We start from the raw sequence: 21,146 nt of genomic DNA, 5'->3' as shown, positions 1-21,146 counted from the left end.
CCACCATCTGAGTTCTGTCTCCCGCCTCCAACAGAGTGCTGCCTCTTCCAGACACATTAAGTTGTTGAGCAAGTAGGCAGACAACTCATTCATCCCCTCACAAATGATTGAGATGCTGAACTCGAGAATAGACATTGATATTTTCCTTACTAGGAAAATTCTTTTGGCTTATTTCCCAAATTCTTGCTAACTTGAGGGTCATTGGAAGCACAGGGGAGCTGTTTTTTAGAATTAGCTTGGGGATTCTGGCTTCAAATAATAAAAACACAAAAGACTGATTTTAAAGTGCATTAATTTAGAATCAGAAATCTAACAACAAAGTGAACTAAATGTGTCAACTTGACCATAGGGTGTTATCTCCCTGTAGGCAAGTTACATGGGAAGCAAGATTATGAGAAAGTTTCTTGAGAAGTATGGCACAGGAAGTCAATGTGATGACTCAGATGTCCAGAGGTTTATTCATTATCCACAAGAAGCACTTCTTATCATTTCTGGCTCTGGAATCATGGGGCGGCTTTGCTGGGTGCCTCTGACCTCTCACAGGCTGCGATCAAGGTATTAACCAGAGCTGTGGTCACCTCTAGGCTCAATCAGGGGTAGATGCATTTCCAAGCTCATTCATGTGGCTGTTGGCACGTCTCAGGTCCTTACTAGCTGTTGGCAGAGACATTGATTCCTTGCCACATGGGCCTCTCCATAGAGAGTTTCTCACAATGCAGAAGCCAGTCTTTTTGGAAACTAATATCAAAAGTGACATCCCATGACTTTTACCATAGTCTCTTTAGAAGTAAGTCACCAGGACCAGCCTGCTCCCGAGGGGAGGAGATTACACGAGAGGATTAGTACCAGCAGGGTGGGGGTCATTGCAGGCCATGTTTGAGACTGCTCACCACAAGTGGCTTCTGGCTCTAGTGATAGATCTACCCCAAGATAGTGTTTCTGGGGGGACCTCAGACTCCTGTCAGCATGGTGGGTACCTTCCCCCAAATGCTGCTTGAAATGGGCACTGCCAGCTTGTGGCTTTTGCATTTTCCTTTTCTGTGGCCTAAACCAGGGCTTTCTGTATCAGGGCCCTTCTATGTGAAGCTAAATGCAAAAATTGGGGGGGGGGGTACGGGGGGGCATTTTTTAGGGAAAGAGCGAGTTGTAATGACCATGAAAAGTTTAAAAACCACTGATCTCTGACTTGGGACTTTTCTGTTCAGTCTTGGTTCAAACAAGATACCAGAGAACTGATTGATTATGATCACTAACTGATGGATTGGTTATACAGATACTTAAGATTGTTAAGATTATTGCCAGATCACTTGGGCTGGCATTTTGGATGTTATTAGACTGCCTTTTCCCTATTTACGTAAAAAAGTTTACTTACATACCGTGGGAGGAAATAGCCCCCAAAATGCCTTTTAGGAAGGAGAATAGGATGAAGTCCATGTTCTTGTGAAAAAATACTAACCACCGTGGCTTTCTGGAACCTGAGTGTATGATAAAAGCTTAAGTTCTGTCACATCAGAAGGGAACTGAAAACTTAGCAGCAACAAGGAAGCAAAAAAATGAGAGTACAGGCACAGACCTTGACTTTACACGTGGCCACTTTGTAGAGGGAGGGCCCATTAGTGCTGTAACCTGACACACTGCCAGGGCAGGGACATGCCACAACAGAGCAGCTGAAGTTCCTGATGACCCTGACTCATTCTGGGGCGGGGGGAGGGGAGTCAGCCATGTGTTTGCCATTTCTGCTTCCTTAAGCTTGAAAGTTAGTAGTCCATTTTGGAAACATTTCCACCCAAAGTGGCTAAAGTTGTACACAAAGTATCACTGTGTTAAAAAGTTGACACCTTTTTTGGGAAAAGTTACATGGAACACATTTTCCCTGGAAACCAGAAACCCCCTGAAAAAGAGACATTTTCCACTTTATAGACAGGTTTCTCTTTGGTGCATGTGATCTTTGGTGACTGGTCACTGTGATATTTAGATTTTATCCTTTTTGGATAAGAAGAAAACTTCACTAGGCTCTCTGTTAAATGGAAGCCAACCTCCCTACCCCATATTCAGTTTTTTCTGTTTTTTTATTTTTTAAAACATCTATTTTTTTTTTTTCAATGTTTATTGATTTTTGGGACAGAGAGAGACAGAGCATGAACAGGGGAGGGGCAGAGAGAGAGGGAGACACAGAATCGGAAACAGGCTCCAGGCTCTGAGCCATCAGCCCAGAGCCTGACGCGGGGCTCGAACTCCCAGACCGCGAGATCGTGACCTGGCTGAAGTCGGACACTTAACTGACTGCGCCACCCAGGCTCCCCTAAAACATTTATTTATTTTTGAGAGAGAGAGAGAGAGAGAGAGAGAGAGAGAGAGAGAGAGAAACACAGAATCCGAGAGAGAGAGAGAGAGAGAGAGAGAGAGAGAGAGAAACACAGAATCCGAAGCAGGCTCCAGGCTCTGAGCTGTCAGCACAGAGCCTGACGTGGGGCTCGAACCCATGAACTGTGAGATCATGACCTGAGCTGAAGTCGCACACTTAACCAACTGAGCCACCCAAACGCCCCAGTTTTTCCTTTAAATAACTACTTTAACTAGATTTGATTTTTTTTTTAAGTTTCCCTGCTGTGGTTTTTTTTTTTTTCTTCAAACGTGTTTTTAAAGGTTGTAATCAATGTAGTAATGAGGACGCTATTGAAGGACGCTTTGGGGTTAAGAAGCTGAAGCCCGAACATATTAAATGTAACTTCTTCCCCCCCTCAGGGACTGTTGGAGTCATCTGTGGAGAAGGCCCCCGTGTCTGTGGCCTGTGGAGGGGAGAGCCCCTTGGATGGCATCTGCCTCAGCGAATCCGATAAGACAGCTGTGCTCACCCTCATAAGAGAAGAGGTAAAGGCCCTCATGTTCTGTCCACTTATCACTCCCATGTCTTTGTCAAGCCCATGTGCCAGCAGGTAGATTCCATCTCTGTTCGGCTTGAGTTATCCCCTCCTGGAAGTTCCTATTTCCTGCATCTTGTTGAGCTCATATAAAGGGCTCCCTGTAAACTCTGCATTGGTGCTAGAGTCCCGACATTCTGGTGTCCTGGGGACAAAGCCGACAACACTTCTTTATCTTTCAGCCTTGAAGTTTTTTAAATATCAAATTCTGCCGACTCTACCCACATATATAACTAAATCAGTGCCTTCCTTTGACAGATATGATATGTTCATGCTTAAAAATTTCTTAAATTTGCAATAATACAAGATGTCTCTTTCATCCATTCTTTAAACAGTTCAATTCTTTAACTAAACAACTTCAGTTCTGTGTTGAAAATAGATTACTGCTAGGTCTTTCCTGGATGATCTGAAAAAATATGAAAGACGCTGTTGCCCAGTTACCACTCTCTCCCATTATATTTCTAGGCTGTATTTTGTATGTTTGGTTTGTGCATCTCTTGTTGATTCCACCTTTTTTTTTTTTAAAGAAGGGAATTCCCTTGCTGTACCAATTTTATTTTCATAATATAATAGGAATAGTTAAGAGCCTCTGATATCAAGGCCTTTTAAAGCTTCAAAAAATAGCACTAAGTTGATAATGAGGGATGTCAGCTGGCCCTGTTGTCAGAACTCGGGAGCAGTGGTGAGGAGGCCTACCAAAATCTTGTCAATGAGAAAAATGACCCTATCTTCCTCCTGAGAGCGAAACTGTGAGGTGATGCCCTAATGGAGCAGAACAGGCATGTGCCTCGTCACCTCAGGCAGATGGGCTGGCTGCTAGCTTCTTGAGACCCTGACTAAAGGCACAAAATAAAGAATGTACCAAATAGAAAGAGAAAAGCATAGAGACGTAGAATAAAAGGAGGGCAGTGATGCCCTTCTAAGCTGTGCCTAGGCACACAGAGTTTGAGGTAATGAGTTTAAAGTATTTCTTCCCAGTTAGCAGGGGCACCCCAAATAGGAATATGGGTTGCTGGTCTGACAAGCAAGATCCTGCCTATGGTGAGATGGGTGCATCTGGCTAAAGGATTTGAACTTCTGAGCCCCTAGTTGTGACTTCATTCTTATCAGGCAGAGATCTCTATAGGAAGAGAATGTGCTGGTCATTCTAATGCTCTGATTTTTCTTATCCTAAGTAAAATCAGTATTTTGGTTAAGGCACATCTCTGCCAGGCAGATAGCTCTTCTTTTGGTGTCCTGTCCCAGTCACGGTTCTGGGCATGCAGAACTGAGAGCAGACCCTGGCCCCTGGCAGAATTCACAGATTGTGATTATCACTTGGAATCTTCCCTGGGGGATGTTCTGTTCACCCCTGCCTTGGTGGCTACATTTCTGCCATCCTGTGTGGCAGAGAGAACATTTTTCCAGATGCTTGTGAGCATTATACACAGACGTTGAGGCTTTATATTCCTCATGGAGCTCAAATGTCTTGGGATGCACCTGGTTGCGTGTCGTTTTCAGTTTCCAATCTTAAATTCAAACTGTAATAGATTCAGTAAAACCAAGCTCTATCTCTATTATAATTTAGATAATCACTAAGGAAATCGAAGCAAATGAATGGAAGAAAAAATACGAAGAAACCCGACAAGAAGTGTTGGAGATGAGGTTAGACTGGAGGTTTGGGGGGAGGGATTGGATACCTTTATGCATTATTAGATTTCATATAAATGAAGTGATGAAAGTATTTGCTTACCACAGAACCTGGTGTTGAGAACTTGAGGGCATTGATATTTGCACTTTAATTTGTGACTGTGACAGCATCTTTTTATGAGGATTGCTGACCAATTATTCACATATGGTAGCTTCTTGTGGGATGTTGAGAACATTACATGTAAGCAGAACCCACATGATTCTTGTCTTTTGAAAAGACATCAATTTGTGCAAAGATATCCATTTGAACTGAAGAATAAGATTTATCGACATACTCGATTCTGGAGGCATTATAATCTATAATACTTCTCTCAAATTAATTATGCATGATGGCTTCAACTTTCATCACCATCAAATAGATTATAAAAAGCATGTTAACCGGAAACAAAATTGATTGACCTTAAATTGAAATCTTTTTTATTTTTGCTGCTCATTCCCTAGAATGGAGAGTTAAAGGCTGTGAAATAACTGAAGATAGGATCAAAGAAGAAGAAAAAAGCATAATTTCTACATTTGTGTAGTCAGCACTTGAATGATTAAGACATATTTTAAATATGCCCGCTCTAACTTGTAGCTCTTGTATTACTTGTGTTTTGAGCATTTCCTGGGTGTGAGGTCCCATGCCAGGTGTGGCGGAGAGGAAGGGACAGCCCCTGCCCTTAAAGAGCTTACGGTAGCCATCATAAAGGACTTGGATGCAGGGTCACAGTGATGGGCACCACCAGTGACAGTAGGGAGGCACACAGGGAAGAGTGCCAGTCCCTGGACAGGGTCGGCAGGGTCAGGGAAACTTTATGGCACTTCACTGAAAAGAAAGGTTAACACGACAGGGTGATCTTTAAAGTCTTTGAATAACTGAAATGCTTTTGGAACTAAGACCATAAAATAAAACTTGTGACTGAATTAGAGGGGGCAGGCTGTCCAAAAGGGTAGATTTGTTCATTTGAACATCATTCAAGTACTTATTTGTTGAAATGTTCATTTGTTAATGTGTTTAATTGTTTGGGGCAGCATTTCAGGAACGTCTATTGAAAAATCTCTTCTGATAATTTTTTTTTTTTTTTAAGGAAAATTGTGGCTGAATATGAAAAGACCATTGCTCAAATGATTGGTAAGGACTTTTTTTATGTGTGTGTGTGGTGTGAGCCATAGGTTCCGTGGATGGTTTTCAAATCAGAACACAAGCTGGAACATCACCTAGATCCGGTTGATTCTCACTGTTCGCAGTGGTTGTGTTCTACAGAGTTGCCACAAACACAGCGAATGCTGAATACTGAACCATCGCTTTAGGGAAAGTACAGGGTGAGGTTGCTGCGGGCCTCTGGTCACAACATTTTTGTCAGTACATAACCTTGTCTTATGTATATTTGTTTAAAGACATCTCATTTAATGTTGACTCGTTACCATTGAACTCCTGGCCCACAGTGCTATCATTCATGCCTGAATGAAGATTATCGGATGAAGGTGTTTTCTCCATAAGGCACATTACAGCCTTAGGAGCACTAAACAGCACTTTGGTCCTCCACTTGGGGGCCATTTTAAACAGCAAAAATCACCAACAGAAAGCACAGAAATGCAGAAAATATCATGGTGTACTAAGTAGACTGAAAAGGACACTTGTTTACAGTAGGAAACAAGAAGGCAGTGTCACCCTGATCACCCTTGGCTTGGAATGTGCCTGTCAAGTGACTTAAATGTTTTGCCACTCTGCGCATGACCGGGAATGCACCACAAGTATTGATTTTGGGTTTGCAAATAAATTTTAGCAAGTGGATGAATTCACAAATACACAGTCCACAAATAATGAAGATAAGCTGTAGTTACGTTCATTTCAGAGGCCAGCAAATGCTTGAATTGTGTGAAAAGCCCTCCACCTGGCCCCTAGAGTGTTGATGGCCTAGCCACATCATTAGTGCACCGCCCCCCTTCCCCCTCAGTGGGGTCTTCGTTTTGGCTCAGTGTCCTTAACTCTGCCACAAATCATATTTCCCTCATTTAGACCCACTGGTACCTTTTACAAAACAACAGTGGTTGGTTCTCTTATTCCACTGAATTTGGAATAACTGAGTAGCAATATCAGCAGGACTGACTGCCTAAGTCTTTCTCTACTTAAAGCACTTCTTAAGCACTAAAATCATACTTTTTACAGTCCATATCACCTCATGCCTTCCCAGCATGGGACCTTTGCCATTGCTGTTCCTCTGCTGGAATATTCTCCTGGGTAGCTGCACAGCTCCTGCCCTCCCTCAGCAATTTTGGGTCCCTGTCAAATCTTTCTTCTGAGAGAGGTCACTCTATATGAAAACGGAACCCCCACCCTTCTTGTTCTGCTTTGTTTTTCCCCCCTCACTTGTCAGCAGCTGTCTCCCCCACTAACCTAAGTCCTCGAGAGGAACTTTGCTATGTCTGCTGCTGGGGCCCCCCACCAAAAATACTGCTTAGCTGACAGAGGGCAGCCGCTAACAATCTGTTGAATGAATATGCCATTACTTTTGATTGTGGTTCACAGAAGATGAACAGAGGACAAATATGACCTCTCAGAAGAGCTTCCAGCAACTGACCATGGAGAAGGAGCAGGCCCTGGCTGACCTTAATTCTGTGGAAAGGTCCCTTTCTGATCTCTTCAGGAGATACGAGAACCTGAAAGGCGTTCTGGAAGGGTTCAAGAAGGTAGCATGTCCTTTTCCTTTTGTCTCTGTAGTAGTGTATTTCCTTGGTAATGGATCTTTAAACACGTATGCCAGAGGTGTGGGTAGCCTTCTAAACGGGAGTTCGGGGCCCATGTATCATTGGTCTTGTACCTTCTGTTCCAGTGAAGCTGGAGATTTTCTTTTCCCTTTTTTCTTTCTGTGGTGGTTCAGGCATCTGGCCCACCGGGTGGCATGTTTTGGTCATTTTCTCTCCTGGGTCAGGCCACAGCCAGAATGTGGCATGGAGTAGAAGTGTGGAACCTTCAGACCTTAGGAGACTTCCAGAAATTGTTTTTGATAATTCCCCAATTTAATATTAGTAGAAGGAAAATTTAGCCCTGAAAAATTCAGGCTACATATTCTAGAAGAAAATAAGTATAATGTTTCAGATTTAGCTTGTAAGTGGGCATGTTCAACTTAGTTGCATATCATCAATAAGATACATTTATAGCAGTGAACATTCTTTATTGTTTCCGTAGGAAAATAAAAATGAGACTGCCTAGTTTCCCTACAATGAGACTCAGAATGCCTCCCTAAACTAGGTTTATCGGTGTCACTGAACCTTACTGTGTTTTGAAAATTTATACGCAAAGAAAGTATCCAGAATTTCTTCAGTAAGAATTACATGTGCCTGTTTTGAATTATCAGAGTAGAATTTAAAGGCATTTGAAGTAATGAGGTTTTCTCATTTTAAAAACAAAAATGAAAACTCTGATACATGGGATGTCACTAGTTGAAGAAAGATGAAATGACCAGTTTTTTTTTATTTTAAATTGTCACTTTGGAACAGAATGAAGAAGCCTTGAAAAAGTGTGCTCAGGATTATTTAGCCAGAGTTAAACAAGAGGAACAGCGGTATCAGGCCCTGAAAATCCACGCGGAGGAAAAACTAGACAAGTGAGAGCTCGCAATGAGATCTGTTTCATGTTTTGTGATGTTGTGGGGAGATTGAGAAAGGCCAAAAAAACCACCCAATGTTGTTTTGCAACCCTAGGTTGCATTGGTGTGTGTGTGTATGTTTTATTATTTAATTTTTTGAATAGTATCTTCACATTAAACATTAAAAAGAATAGAATAGAGATCTATAGGATCTCTCTCCCACCCTTTCCCTTGTCCCTGGCTCCCCCGCTTTCCTCACCCAGGTGATCAGTTTTTGGTTCCTTCCATCCCCTCAGATAAGCTTTTTCCCTTCTTCTTCCCTGTCCTAGCTAACAGCTCCATCACACCACATGATCACTTTTTTTTTTTTTTTAATGTGATGAGAATCTCCTTTTTTATGCAGATAACAGCATACTTTGCATTGTTCATTTAGTGCTATATTTTGGAAACCTTTCCATGTCAATCCATGAAGAGCTTCTGTATTTTTCTTAGCCTCCATATGGTGTTCCAGTGTTGCAATGTGTCATTTATTTAACCAGCCCCCTCCTTCCGGACACTCAGGGTACTTGCCATCCACTGTGAACAGTGCTGCAGTAGGTGACCTGGTATGGTTCTCACTTGGCGTGCATGTGAGTTATCTATATGCTAGAAAAAGGATTGCTGAGCCAAAGAACATACAGGCTTATTATGATAAAAAGTGTCAAATTGCCCTCACCTGATTTTCATCCATTTATCCCTAGGCTAGGTGTGCGAGCATCTCTTGTCCTTATGGCTTTGCCCACAGATCAAATTTTTGGTTTTCTGTAAACCCAGTAGATACAAGATAGTTTTTCAGTTTAGTTGGGGATTTCTTTTTTTGACAAGCAAATGGAGCATTTATTCAATGTAGTTTTGATTGTTGTTTACCTCATGGAATTGAACCTATTTGAGCAGCTATCTGTACGCGTACTTTCTGTACCGTGAATGACTATTCTTTGCCTGGTTTTCTATTGTCAGTCTATATATTATTCATCTGTGAATATATTATTATATTTATGTACTAAGGATGCCGGCCTTTTGTGATATGAGTCTTGAATATTTTTTCTAGTTTGTCTTTTGGCTTCTGGTGTTTTTTGATATGCAGAAATCTGTTTGTTTTTATGTAGTGAAATTTATCAGTCCTTTTATGGCTTCAGGATTTTCTGTCATGGTAACAAAGATCTTCTCTGCTCTGAATATAAAATATTCTCCCATGTTTTCATTCTAGTACTTTTATGGCTTCATTTTTTTAATCCTTAAATCCAACACGTTTGGAATTTATTCTGGGGAACAGTCTGAAGAATGCATCCAACTTTATTTTTTAACTAAAAAGTAATACTTGTACATTTTGCTGTCTATCTTCATATTTGTAAAACGTTTTAAGTTCCCCTCTCTCATTCCCACCCCCAGAGATACTACTATTAAAGGTTTATTAACAGAAGCACCTGGATGGCTCAGTTGGTTGAGCATCTGACTCTTGATTTTGGCTTGGGTCATGATCTCACAATCATGGGATTGAGCCTCGCATCAGGCTCCATGCTAAGCGTGGAGCCTGCTTAAGATTCTCACTCCCTCGGGGCATAAGGTGACTCAGTGGTTAGGTGTCTGACTCAGTTTGTGGCTCAGGTCATTATCTCACGGTTCTTGGGTTCAAGCCCCATTACAGGCTCTGTGCTGGCAGCATTGAGCCTGCTTAGGATTCCCTGTCTACCTTTCTCTGCCCCTTTCCCTGTTGGCTGTTTCTGTCTCTCTCAAATAAATTAAAAAAAGATTCTCTCTCCTTCTGTCCCCCTCCCCGGCTGGTGCATGTGGGGATGCTCTCTCAAAAAAAAAGAAAAAGCTTTATTGTGTATCCTTCCAGTTTTTTCTTGACCCTTTATAAATACTACCCAATATGGCTTTGGACTTTTTTAAAAATAACATCAGAGTCATAGGATACAAATTTCCTTTTTCACTTAATAGTATATATGGCCCTTTTCCATGTCAGAACATCTAGCTCAGTCTAATTATTTGTGTTAGGTTGTAGGACTATTCCATTCCTTACTGATGGGCATTTAGATAGTTGCACAGTTTTTCAGTCATAAACACTGCTGCAGTGAACATCCTTATCCACAATCATTGTGCAACATGGAAGTATTGCTGTGGATACGTAACGTAAGGGAGTTGCTGGGTCAGAAGGTGTATGCATTTTATTTTATTTATTTATTTTTAAAATGTTTATTCATTTTGAGAGAGAGGGAGAGAGAATTGCAAACAGGCTCTACACTGTCAGTGCAGACCCCAGTGTGGGATCTCAAACTCACAAACTGTGAGATCATGACTTGAGCCAAAATTAGGAGTTAGATGCTCAACTGACTGAGCCACCCAAGCACCCCAGGTGTATGCATTTTAAATCCTAATAGTTACAGCCATCTCACTCTCCGTGAAGACGGTGCCAGTTTTCACTTCCTCCGTCAGTTTGTGAGTCTGTTTCTTGCATCTCGACCATAATGGGATAAGATCATCCTAGTTAATATTTGCCAATCTAATAAATTTTTAAAGTTTATCATTAGCCTCTACTAATGAGTTTTTAGCATCCTTTCATCAATTAATTGGCCATTTATCAATTGACATTTGTAGTTTTAGAATTTTCTTTTGTATCTCATTAATACAGTCACTTTTAGTTCTAGTGTCCTAGATGTCAGTGGTTAGCATCCTGACTCTTTGGCTGTGATAATCCCACAGATGACCCTGCCTGCTATTGGGTTAAAAAACAAATCTAAGATTGCTGTACAAAGTGTCACATGGTTCCATTTTCTAGGGACATGTGAATTTTGAAGTCACTGTGGCCTATGAGATTAATTCTACCACTGGTTTGCACCTTGGAAATTTCCTTAGCAGTTGTGTATCCACTGAAGTTTTATAAATTTAAATGGAATGATTTGGGTCACCAGTTTTTCTCTTATCATAAAGCCCTGTTATTCTGTGTCTCACAGATGTCAGCAGTCTTGACTCCTTAGCTGTGACCTGTAACTAACCATGAGCTTTTTGTCCCTTTACTCCACAAACAAAACACCACAAACAGAGCCAATGAGGAGATTGCTCAGGTTCGAACAAAAGCGAAGGCCGAGAGCGCGGCTCTCCACGCTGGACTCCGGAAGGAGCAGATGAAGGTGGAGTCCCTGGAAAGAGCCCTTCAGCAGAAGGTACACAGAGGGGTGTGGGGTGACAACCTGTGAGACACGTGGTTTTCCTCTGTGGCCGTGGCTGGCTTGTGGTGGATTTGGATGAAAGAGAAGCCTCGTGTTTTTGCCCAGAGTCAAACTTTGATCCAGCTGTTCTGGGAACTGATTCAGGTGGACACGAACAAGGCAGACCATGAACTCCCAAGCCTCTGAGTAGGAGCCATCCCCAGGCAGGATGCAGAGAGGAAGTTGCATTAACTAAAGGGGACAAGACACTTCTTAGGTTCCGAGATTACCTTTTTTCTTTTTGTTTTTTATGTAATATATGAAGCCATCTTCCCCCTTGATTGCAGCTTTATCCTCCTGGGGACATTGGCAACATCTGGAGGTGGATTTAGTTGTCACGACTGGGAGATGCTACTGGCGTCTCATGGGTAGAGGCCAGAAGTGCTACTAAACATCTAACAGTGCACAGGACAGTCCCTACAACAAAGACTGACCCGGCCCAAAATGCCGGTGGTGCCGCAGTTGAGAAATTCTGCTGTAGGTAAATAAAAATCAGGTCCCTATTTCTCGCTACTCTGTGATTCTTAGACTTCATTTTTTGTGTGTGCCTCTAGTGTTTTTCTTCCTGTGTCTCTAGTTATGGGCTCACGTGTATGGCATCCCTTCAGCTAGGCCGAGGGTTTCGATCTTGAGGTCTGCTAACCCCTAGACAGTGTTCCCTGGGATTACTCAGACTCCACAATACTTGTGTTTTTACCAAGTATCACAGGTAATTCCCATGATAACAAGAGAATTGGGGAACTGAGACGATTATGGGCAAGCTGCAGAGGGCCGGTGGTCACCCTCATCCCTTACTCAACTGAAGCATGACTTGATGAACACGACACGAACATTTTTCAGGGGACAAGTTTCCCTTTCTTTAAAGGGTCTCTGACATAGGAAAGTTACCAACCACTGAGTCAGGATGTCTAGGCAAAGTGTGGCCAGTCTTGGGACTATTTGGGTGTAATTGCCTTGATCTCAGGATGCAAAGTGGCCTACATCACCATGTCATTTGTCTTTCAGAACCAAGAAATAGAAGAACTAACGAAAATCTGCGATGAGCTGATTGCGAAGTTGGGAAAGACTGACTGAGTCTCCCCCTCGTTAGCTCAGCAGGTCTGCATTTGGCTGCTTCTCTCTTAACCACAGTTATCTTGCCTTATCCAGGAAAAATTGCCCCTTTGCAGAGAGAAAAAAAAAAAAAAAACTTTAAAAAAAAGCACATGCCTACTGCTGCCTGTCCCGCTTTGCTGCCGACACAACAGCCCTGGAAGGATCCCTGGAGTATCGCACAGGCCTGGAAGGAGGGGCGTCTGACCACGGTCCGCTGACAGGTTTAGTCGGACGGGCTGCTAAGTTTAGGGTCATGATTTCTCGATCATCTTTAGTCCATTTAAAAGTCTTCTTTTCTTTTCCAAGCTCGTTAAATTTGGGATTTTGTGCCTACTACTTGGGCTCATCTCTGTCCACCACCTGTCTAAGTTTTTTGGTGACCTATTTATTTCATCTTTGAAATTTAATGTTCAACATTAGTGGTTTTATTTGGGGAAATAATTTGGCCTATTGTTATTTCTGGTTTATAAGCAAGAAGGGACTCTGAGTACCCGTTTATACACGCACACGCACACACACGTTTACATATGCTGCTCTTTTTTCTCTGAAGCATAGTCAAATAAGAGCTTCTCCACAGAAGACCGTATTTCCATAAATGTATAACCCTATCTTGAAATAGAATTGTGGCCGAGAGTGCCAACCTCAGAATTTAGGGAATGGTAGGTATAAAGACCCCAGACTCGGGTTTTACATCTGGGGGAGACTTTTTGCCAGTGTTTCATTGTCCTGGTGTTGGGACCCTCCTTGGCCTTGACAGGTGCGGCCCCTTTGGGGTCAGTCCTCAGACCACATGGCAAGTGGCCCCGGCAGGCGGGAATCCCTCAAAGCTGGGGTTTGGCGAGTTGGTCCCAAAGCAGTTCAGTCTCCTCTGCTTCTGTTTGTTGCTTCAAAATCAACATTTACTCTTTATTTATCATCTTGCTATTTGAAATATACAAAGAAAATCTACTTGTAAAAAAAAAAAAAAAAAAAGGCTTAGGTGATCTTCTTTAGTGAAAAGGTAACTGTAGCCGCGGTAGCAGTTAGAAGGTGAAGAAGCAGTTTTTCACAAGTGTGTTGTGTTGTTGTTCAAAAAAAATTTTAAGGCAAAAAAATCCTTTCAAACTTAGATGGTAGAATTTTTAACAAAACAGGCTATAAAAATCATATGAACCACTCCAAAAATCACGTTGGGGATATTGTTGAACAAAGCGCATTGAGTCCCAGAGCAGAGGAGTGCGGGAGCAGAGCTGCACTCAAAACCAAACTCCTCAAGCTCTTCCTGCGCTTGGGTCACGGAGTGGGGGCCTTTAAACCCAAGATGGAAATTTTCCTCGTGATGCCGGTGAACTCCCCTCCATGTGGTAGGCAAAACCAAATCCATGCAGTGTTTTAAAGCACTCTTGTTGTCTTAATCTTACACTCTCTTCACGGTGATACGCACTCTATTCCGTACAAGTAAGTTTTCGTACCTTTCTTGTAAAACTCTTGCATGATCCAACTTCTGCAACAAATTGTGCCTCGTGGAGAGCCTCTATAGATCTTCGAACATGCATTTTTTCTTTAGCCGTGTACTGTTCACATGGGTGCAATCTTCAGCCCCAGGGAGGTCAGTAGTGTCCTTTAAAGCTAGAAGTCACGTCTTACCGATATGCATTTATCGTAATTGGTGCTTAGGCTGTATTCTAAAGCCTATTGTCTTAATATTTTGTACAAAACAAGAACAGCAGAAATGATCTGTGGTTGGAGAAGTGACTTGACAATCACGTGGGCTTTGAAAGCAGTTCCATGTGGTCTCTGCACACGGTCATAGTGCCCATGGACTGCTCGTGTCTCCAGTTGCTGGAACTGGTTTCTGCTGCCAGTCCTCTGCTCCTAGGGAAATTAACTGTGCATTTTGCAGAAAGGAACATTGCTAAATCTTTTTACTGCTGTGTTTTGGTGAGACAGCCATGTTTATTTGTTTTGTATTGATCTGTTTTAAGCACGAAAGGCTTATAGTGGTCTCCATTCTAAATCCATGGTCCTCCATTTAGGCTTCATGTGCATATTTAAAAAGTAGCTGTGTGTGAAAACCAAGGTGACGACAATCCTTCCCTAGCATGCTGGTGGAAGAGACCCCGTAAAGAAACCCCGGTGGGTGAAGTTGCTGCACAAGGATTACGAAAGGCCCTGGTCAAGTAACTTTTGCCACTGGCCTCTTGGCCACAGCCAGTACAAGGGAATGTTCTTCCCTCTCATTTAATAGATGGATATTCTCCAACAAGAATAAAAATGGAGCTGGCAAATCAAGAGAATATCCTGGGCTGAAAGAAGTTATGTTTGTTTCTCTTTAAAAATAAGCAAAAGCAAAAAAAAAACCTTTCAAAATTTTGGAGAGTAAGAGTTTAGCCTAGAGCTTTGCTTCAAAGCATGTGAGGGCCATTACTTGTTGGGTAGGAGGTAGTAAATCCTGTCACAAGAGTGGGAAGCAGAGGTGAAGGGAAGCTGCTGTCCCAGATAGCTTTAGGAGTACTAGGTGATCGACCTTGTTGAGACTGTGGACCCAGAGCCATTTCTTGTTTTTGACTTTGCCAAAATGTGGATAGATAGTCTTTATCTAGAAGCATTTTAACGGGAAGATTTAGTGTAAGACAGACCAGTTTGTCACTTGGTTGGCTAGTCAGTTACAGTCAGACCTCCTGAGATTTACTTTATTTGGAGAACCTCCTGGAAGCCAGTGACCTGCCCAAACCTTTTGTTCTGGAAATATTGAGAAGCCCAGTTTTCTCACGTGGTTTCTAGTTTCTTCAGACCCAGCCCAAATTAGGAAGTGCAGAAGCACATGATAGTGAAAACCTCTGAGGATCTGGCAGCCTTCCAGAATGATATGGAATCCAAGGGGAGATTCGTGTTTTGTCCTGGAGCCTAGCTCAATTTGAATTTGATTTCCAGCCAGTTACCTTTCTACCTGTCCCACACTTTGTACGATCCTCACACAGATACTTAGCTATTTATGAGACAGCCCCGAATTAGCCCTGTTTATAAATGGGGAGCATAAAGTGCCCCAAATGTTCCTGGGCTGATTGAGCAGCAAGAGTAAAGCGCTCATTTTAAGTAAAGGTAACAGGAGGCCCATTGGTGGCTCTACGAGCTCAGAATGGAGTTTTGAAGAGCAAGCATCAGTAAGTCTTGTGTGGTTGGAGGTGATTCAGCACATCCTTTTTTAGTGGAGTAAAAGCTCTAATGCTCCCTTTAATTTCCTTTGGTTCTTCACTACGACTGGCAGCCATGGCCTGAATTACACATGACTGCTGCCCCTGTAGTCTTTCTGTGACCGTGCGAGCTTGCTCTTGGACTTGGGGTTCTTACTTTAGCCTCTTGTTGGGAAGAGAGAAACTGGGTGTTGAAAGATTAAATGTTTCAGGCAAAGGATTTTAAAGTAAAGATGTATATATTCTGAAGAATTTAAAAGATAGCAGATTATTCTTTGCTTATTAAAGAGTAAATATAGTCTGGGAATCCCAGAATGCCAAGCCAAAGGTCTAAGAAGTCATCTTCTGTAAAGATTTTAATAACGTAGTATTTTGAGGAGACTTCTGTCCAAAAAGGTTTGACTGGCCTCCAGATTCCAGTGGTTTTATGAAGAGCAGTGTATCACTGAAACCTTGGTCTCCCACACAGTAAAGGTAAAAAGAACTGATACACTAGACAACTTCTCTCTGAGGGTCTCCTCTGGAAGGTACTGTAACGGCAGCATTTCCAGTGAAGACCCACTCTCTTGTGCCCAGAGCTAGCATTCTGGAGACTAAAGATTGCACTTTCCGTAGTTCTTCGTCCAAATGCGATCCCATTTCTGTGCCTCTTAGCATGCAGTTAGATTTGGACAAACAAGATTCCTAAGGAATGACTTTATTAACTATAATATGGTTACAGCTATTACATATAGATATATAGGTATATAGATCCTGGTTATAGTTCTAATATGGAGATGGCCCACGTGATGCCAGCCTGTGGCAGTCTGAATAATGCTTTAACCCATCTGGAGGAGGCCAGGCACAGCTGAGGTGTGGCTTGAACCTTCCCTGTATCCACTCTTCACTCTAGGGCCGTGAAGGTGTCACTTTGTCCCCCTCTGCCTTTTAGTGGTATCTGAAATACACAAGGTCTGCCCCAGTCACATTGTTAAACCGATGCTCTGTGAAGAACTTCCACGTGGACATACGAAGATTTGAACTCCTGACCCCACCCCCTGTCCAGATACAGGGCATCCTGCGTTCCCAACCACCCCGCAGCTTCTTCCCAGCCCCTTCTCACGCCCGGGGACAGGATCCAGGCCTTCCTTTATAAACCTCCCAGGTAGCAGTAAGCTTGTCGGTGTCGCCATTAGCAAGCGTGTGTTTGCCAGTAGATGCCCATTTGTACTCACGTGCCAACAAGTACATGTCAGCTGCCCATCTGCTTCCGTTACGCCCCCTCGGGTGCCGGGAAGTGTGTGAGGAACCTCTCGTCGGGAGGCGTGAACGCTGCACTGACTACTGCTGTCAGGATCGTGTCGTGTGGAATAATCATCTACATAAATTTTATATGCACAGTACTTCCCCTTTTATATGTCAGGTAAATATTTGTAAAAGTTATACTCACACAAATGAAATGATTATAATGATTACTAATATATTTTTTCCATGTTTCATTGCCTGAATAAAAACTGTTTACCACTGTTAGAGCTGGGTGTGTGAATGTTTTTCCCCCGGTTATAAGTCATTTTCTCCCCGAGCGTGAACATTTCTGACAGCCTTGCTTTTTTAAGAGCTCCATATTTCAGTCTAAAAATAGACAAGATGACATTTTCACTACACTCATTTCGTGAAATTTTATGCATTTGGTGGGGTGTGTAATTAAAACAAACAAACTTTGGAATTCAGACCTTGCCGTATAAATTTCCATGCCTTCACATCTGTGCAAACAGAGTTTTTAATTGAGTGCTGCTTGGTTTTGCTTAGAGACTGCCTGCCGGCCCTGGCATTTTTCAAGTCCTATGTACTGAAGTCAACTCAGCTCCCTGACTCCTCGGAGGACACAGGATAAAGCCAGAACTGCGCAAACGTTGCAGGAGAGCCCACAGGAAATAGTGGACGTTTTAGGTTTCTTCTAGGTTAACACCAGGAAAAACTTTTTCAGTACTGGCCAGGACGCTCTCTGCTTACAGGGGAAGGGGGACTGGGCAGGACATTTCATGAGTTTGATTGCTGGAGAAGGTCAATGAAAAGGCTGCTTACGACTGCACTTCACAACCTGGCGGGGAACCACTGCGAAGGGTCAGAACACTGTCACTTTCTTACCGTTGGCCGCATGTAACACATCACAGCCTATGAAATTCCTTCCTAAAAGGAAGGTTTCCCACTAGTGTGCTCCTGAACCGGCAGGAGGCGGCACTGGCTTTCGCTAAGTGCTGGTGACAGTAGAAATCTCATCATTTTCTTTTTTAATTTTTTTTTCAACGTTTATTTATTTTGGGGACAGAGAGAGACAGAGCATGAATGGGGGAGGGGCAGAGAGAGAGAGGGAGACACAGAATCGGAAACAGGCTCCAGGCTCTGAGCCATCAGCCCAGAGCCTGACGCGGGGCTCGAACTCACGGACCGCGAGATCGTGACCTGGCTGAAGTCGGACGCTTAACCAACTGCGCCACCCAGGCGCCCCTGAAATCTCATAATTTTCTAAGAATTCTTGGGAAGAATAAGATGAAAATTACCTTTCTGCTCTTACAGAATTTTATTCTTAGGTAACATCAGACCAAAAGTTGTTTTCACACTTTTGCAAATAGGGGGATCATGGGATCATTTTAGTGAGTGACAATCCATATTTTCGTAAGAGAATCCACGACAGGAAGTAAGGAATTGCACCAGGGTAAGTAGTGTTTCATGAAATCTGTTTCAGAAGTGTGTGTGTGTACTAGGTCATGACGAAAAACTAATTTCTTGCTATGGCTGGTGGTCGAAGTATGAAAAAACAGTCTACCGACTTAAGTCCTTTTGCATTTATAGAAACAGGCCTAGGGAGAAATGTGGTCAAGATTGTGCAGCACTCAAAATGGGCAACAAAATTGTCACTTCGTCCTTTTCAAGCTCTTTAAATACAAGACCTCTCATGTTTGGATAATGTAGGCATTTTCTAAGTTTATAGGTATATGAGGACCAAACAAAATGCCTCTTTTCTGCATGCATTTACCAAATAAGTATTTACCAAATAAATACTTCCTGCCTCTGCAGAGTTCAAAGTGAACCGTGCAAAGTTTCCACGGCTGGTTGGCAAAAGAGAAGTTGTTTTCACATTTGACTGAAAGTTCACTGAAATATAAGTGATATGCTGATTAAAATTTCTTTCCCAGCAGAAAGCCATTCCTAATCTACATTTCTTTGCCCGGTTGTGACTTGTAGGTTATCTTATCTAAGGTGCCCGAGGATGGGGACACAATGGTGCTTACAGATAAATCTAACCCCCCAAAACAGGACAAGAGGGCATGGAACTCTTACGTGCTGTGGCAAGCACCAAGTGCTGAAGGAGTCTGGGAGGAGAGACAATGTATCGGGAAGGACACACAAATCGTGTGGAGCACCAGGCCATGTAGACCAACACTTGGCTCAGACTGGCTTTAGATCCAGCCTCTCCTTTATGTCACCTGCCTTAGCTTCAGTTTTCCTAACTAGGGATAATGGGTTGCCACCTCCCGAAGAGGAGGTGAGGACTCTGTAGGAATGCACACATAGTGCCTGGCCCTTGGGTCCTTAAGGGATAGTGATCATTATCACCTAACACTTGGAGTCGATGAACATTTCCAATGGAGACTCCCCCCTTAGAGCCAAATGATTTTGCTATGAGACATCTCTAACAAGGCTTCAGAAACTTCAGTTACCTTTGTTCTTTTATTTGAGGTTAATAGGAAGTAGAAGTGTGGAGGATTCGCCGAAGACACATCCCAGAGTTGGGGTGATTGAGCAATGAAATGGGAATGGAAGCCGCTGTTGGTACCACAGACTGTTCCAAGCCCCCTCCCACCCCCCCCCCCACACACCTGTACCAGCTGTGAAGTGATAGATCTCTGATCTCTAGTTTTCCTTCAGCAGAATATGTGGGTCTTCGTGGGAATAGATATTATGCAAGAACAGACCAAAGATAGAATTCAGTTAACAATTTCACTTTTTAGCTAATTTAAAGGAAAAGATAAATGACATTTGAGTCCTCTGTGCACCAGATAGGTGCCTTTACAAACATGTCACATCAACAATTCCATGCCGTTGGAATTTTTTTTTAACCGATGGGGAAAATGAGGTTGAAGAACACTGGCCACGAAGGAGTTAACTGGAAGGTGGAGTTGGCATGGGAACCCAGGTCTCTGATCTCAAATCCCATCCTCAAGGCCAACTCCATGTTGGGGGACACTTTGGAACGTACCCTTCAAGAGTGCAGAGGATGACCTTTTATTCACCAAATGAATTTTCTCGTCCTTTCCTTATCTCAAGTGGGAATATTTCAGCGGATGTCAGAGAAGCTGTTGCATAGTGTCCCCACAATTCAAGAGTGTGAGAATGTGAAACCTAGTCAGAGATGAATAATTGGTTACTGTATTGAAAGGCACTGTTACGGGAAAACGGAACTCCAGTTCTACCTCTCGGGCATCCTGGCTTTGCAGAAAGAGCTTGGCACGGGAGACGGAGCCATGGGTCCTAGTCCCGGTTTTTGTCAACTGCATTGAGTCAGGCCTCAACCCCCTCCTTTGCACTGAGAATGCTAGCAGGTCCCTTCCTCTGATTTCTGATTTCACAGGTCTGCCCAAAGTGCTGACTAGAAGGCAAAAGGTCCCGGTTTCCCTTTCAAAAGCGTTCTGGAAAGGCCTGTCTTCAGATGTACGGACAATAGTGGACTTGCCACAAGATGGTGGGTCCCAGGGGCTGTTTTCAGCGTCCACTGTGGCCGCAGCGTTCAGAGAGGTGAGCGCCAGCCCACATCACACAGGAAGGGAAAAGGCCTGGGCCCAAGTCCCAAGCCAACATCCAGGTTTGTGCTCATTTTCTCAGGCCAACTGCTCCAATCTAGGCCTCGGTTTTGTCCGCAGGATGAGGTCGGGTTTTATCCTCCAAGCATCTCCCAAGAGTGTATTACAGCCACTGTCCCCATCACGCCCATGACTCAAGCTGACCTGTGCTGAACAGTTCCAGGGCACCATGCCCACGGACTCAGGCGTTGGGTTATGCACCCTGTGGAGACAGCCAGCCTGTATCATCTTGCCTTTCTGAGAAAAATTCCATTGCCAAAATGTGTCGAGTTCTCAAGATGTGCAAACTCATAATCACAAGTATTCAACCGTAAGACATTCTGTAAACGTAGGAATTTTTTGTTCCAGACATCAAAAATGACAGCGCAGTTGGCTAATTTGATGTATTCAGGCATAGTCACCATATTTTACAAAAATCTTAAGAGTCCAGACAGACCAGTTCAGACCTCAAGGTGCCGTGCAATGAAGAACGTACCTGAGATTCCACCGGAAAGGTGGCATTTACTGTAATTTGTCATTTATAAAGTTCTGGTTTTTCCAGACACATTTTTTTCCTTTGCCCTTTTAATTGATCTTTGTAACATTACTAGCTTTCGGCAAAAAAATGAGG

General features: G+C 43.0%; 1 protein-coding gene across 11 annotated transcripts in view; it reads left to right on the top strand.

Moving 5' to 3' along the window:
• Nucleotides 1–17,204, top strand: part of TACC1 (transforming acidic coiled-coil containing protein 1) — a 121,592-nt gene extending 104,388 nt beyond the window's left edge. For all 11 annotated transcript variants that reach the window (XM_043563820.1, XM_043563863.1, XM_043563849.1 and 8 more), the window contains 7 exons: nt 2,746–2,871; nt 4,489–4,565; nt 5,678–5,721; nt 7,120–7,280; nt 8,091–8,197; nt 11,262–11,382; nt 12,433–17,204. In XM_043563820.1, the coding sequence (XP_043419755.1) occupies nt 2,746–2,871; nt 4,489–4,565; nt 5,678–5,721; nt 7,120–7,280; nt 8,091–8,197; nt 11,262–11,382; nt 12,433–12,501 (705 nt within the window). In that variant the 3' untranslated portion in view covers nt 12,502–17,204. The remainder of the gene's footprint in view (nt 1–2,745; nt 2,872–4,488; nt 4,566–5,677; nt 5,722–7,119; nt 7,281–8,090; nt 8,198–11,261; nt 11,383–12,432) is intronic.
• Nucleotides 17,205–21,146: the final 3,942 nt, after the last annotated feature.

This window comes from Prionailurus bengalensis, chromosome B1, assembly GCF_016509475.1.
Source record: "Prionailurus bengalensis isolate Pbe53 chromosome B1, Fcat_Pben_1.1_paternal_pri, whole genome shotgun sequence".
In the NCBI taxonomy this organism is placed as follows: domain Eukaryota; kingdom Metazoa; phylum Chordata; class Mammalia; order Carnivora; family Felidae; genus Prionailurus; species Prionailurus bengalensis.
The sequence above is the reverse complement of the archived record's forward strand: the minus strand, read 5'-3'. Positions and strand labels throughout refer to the sequence as shown.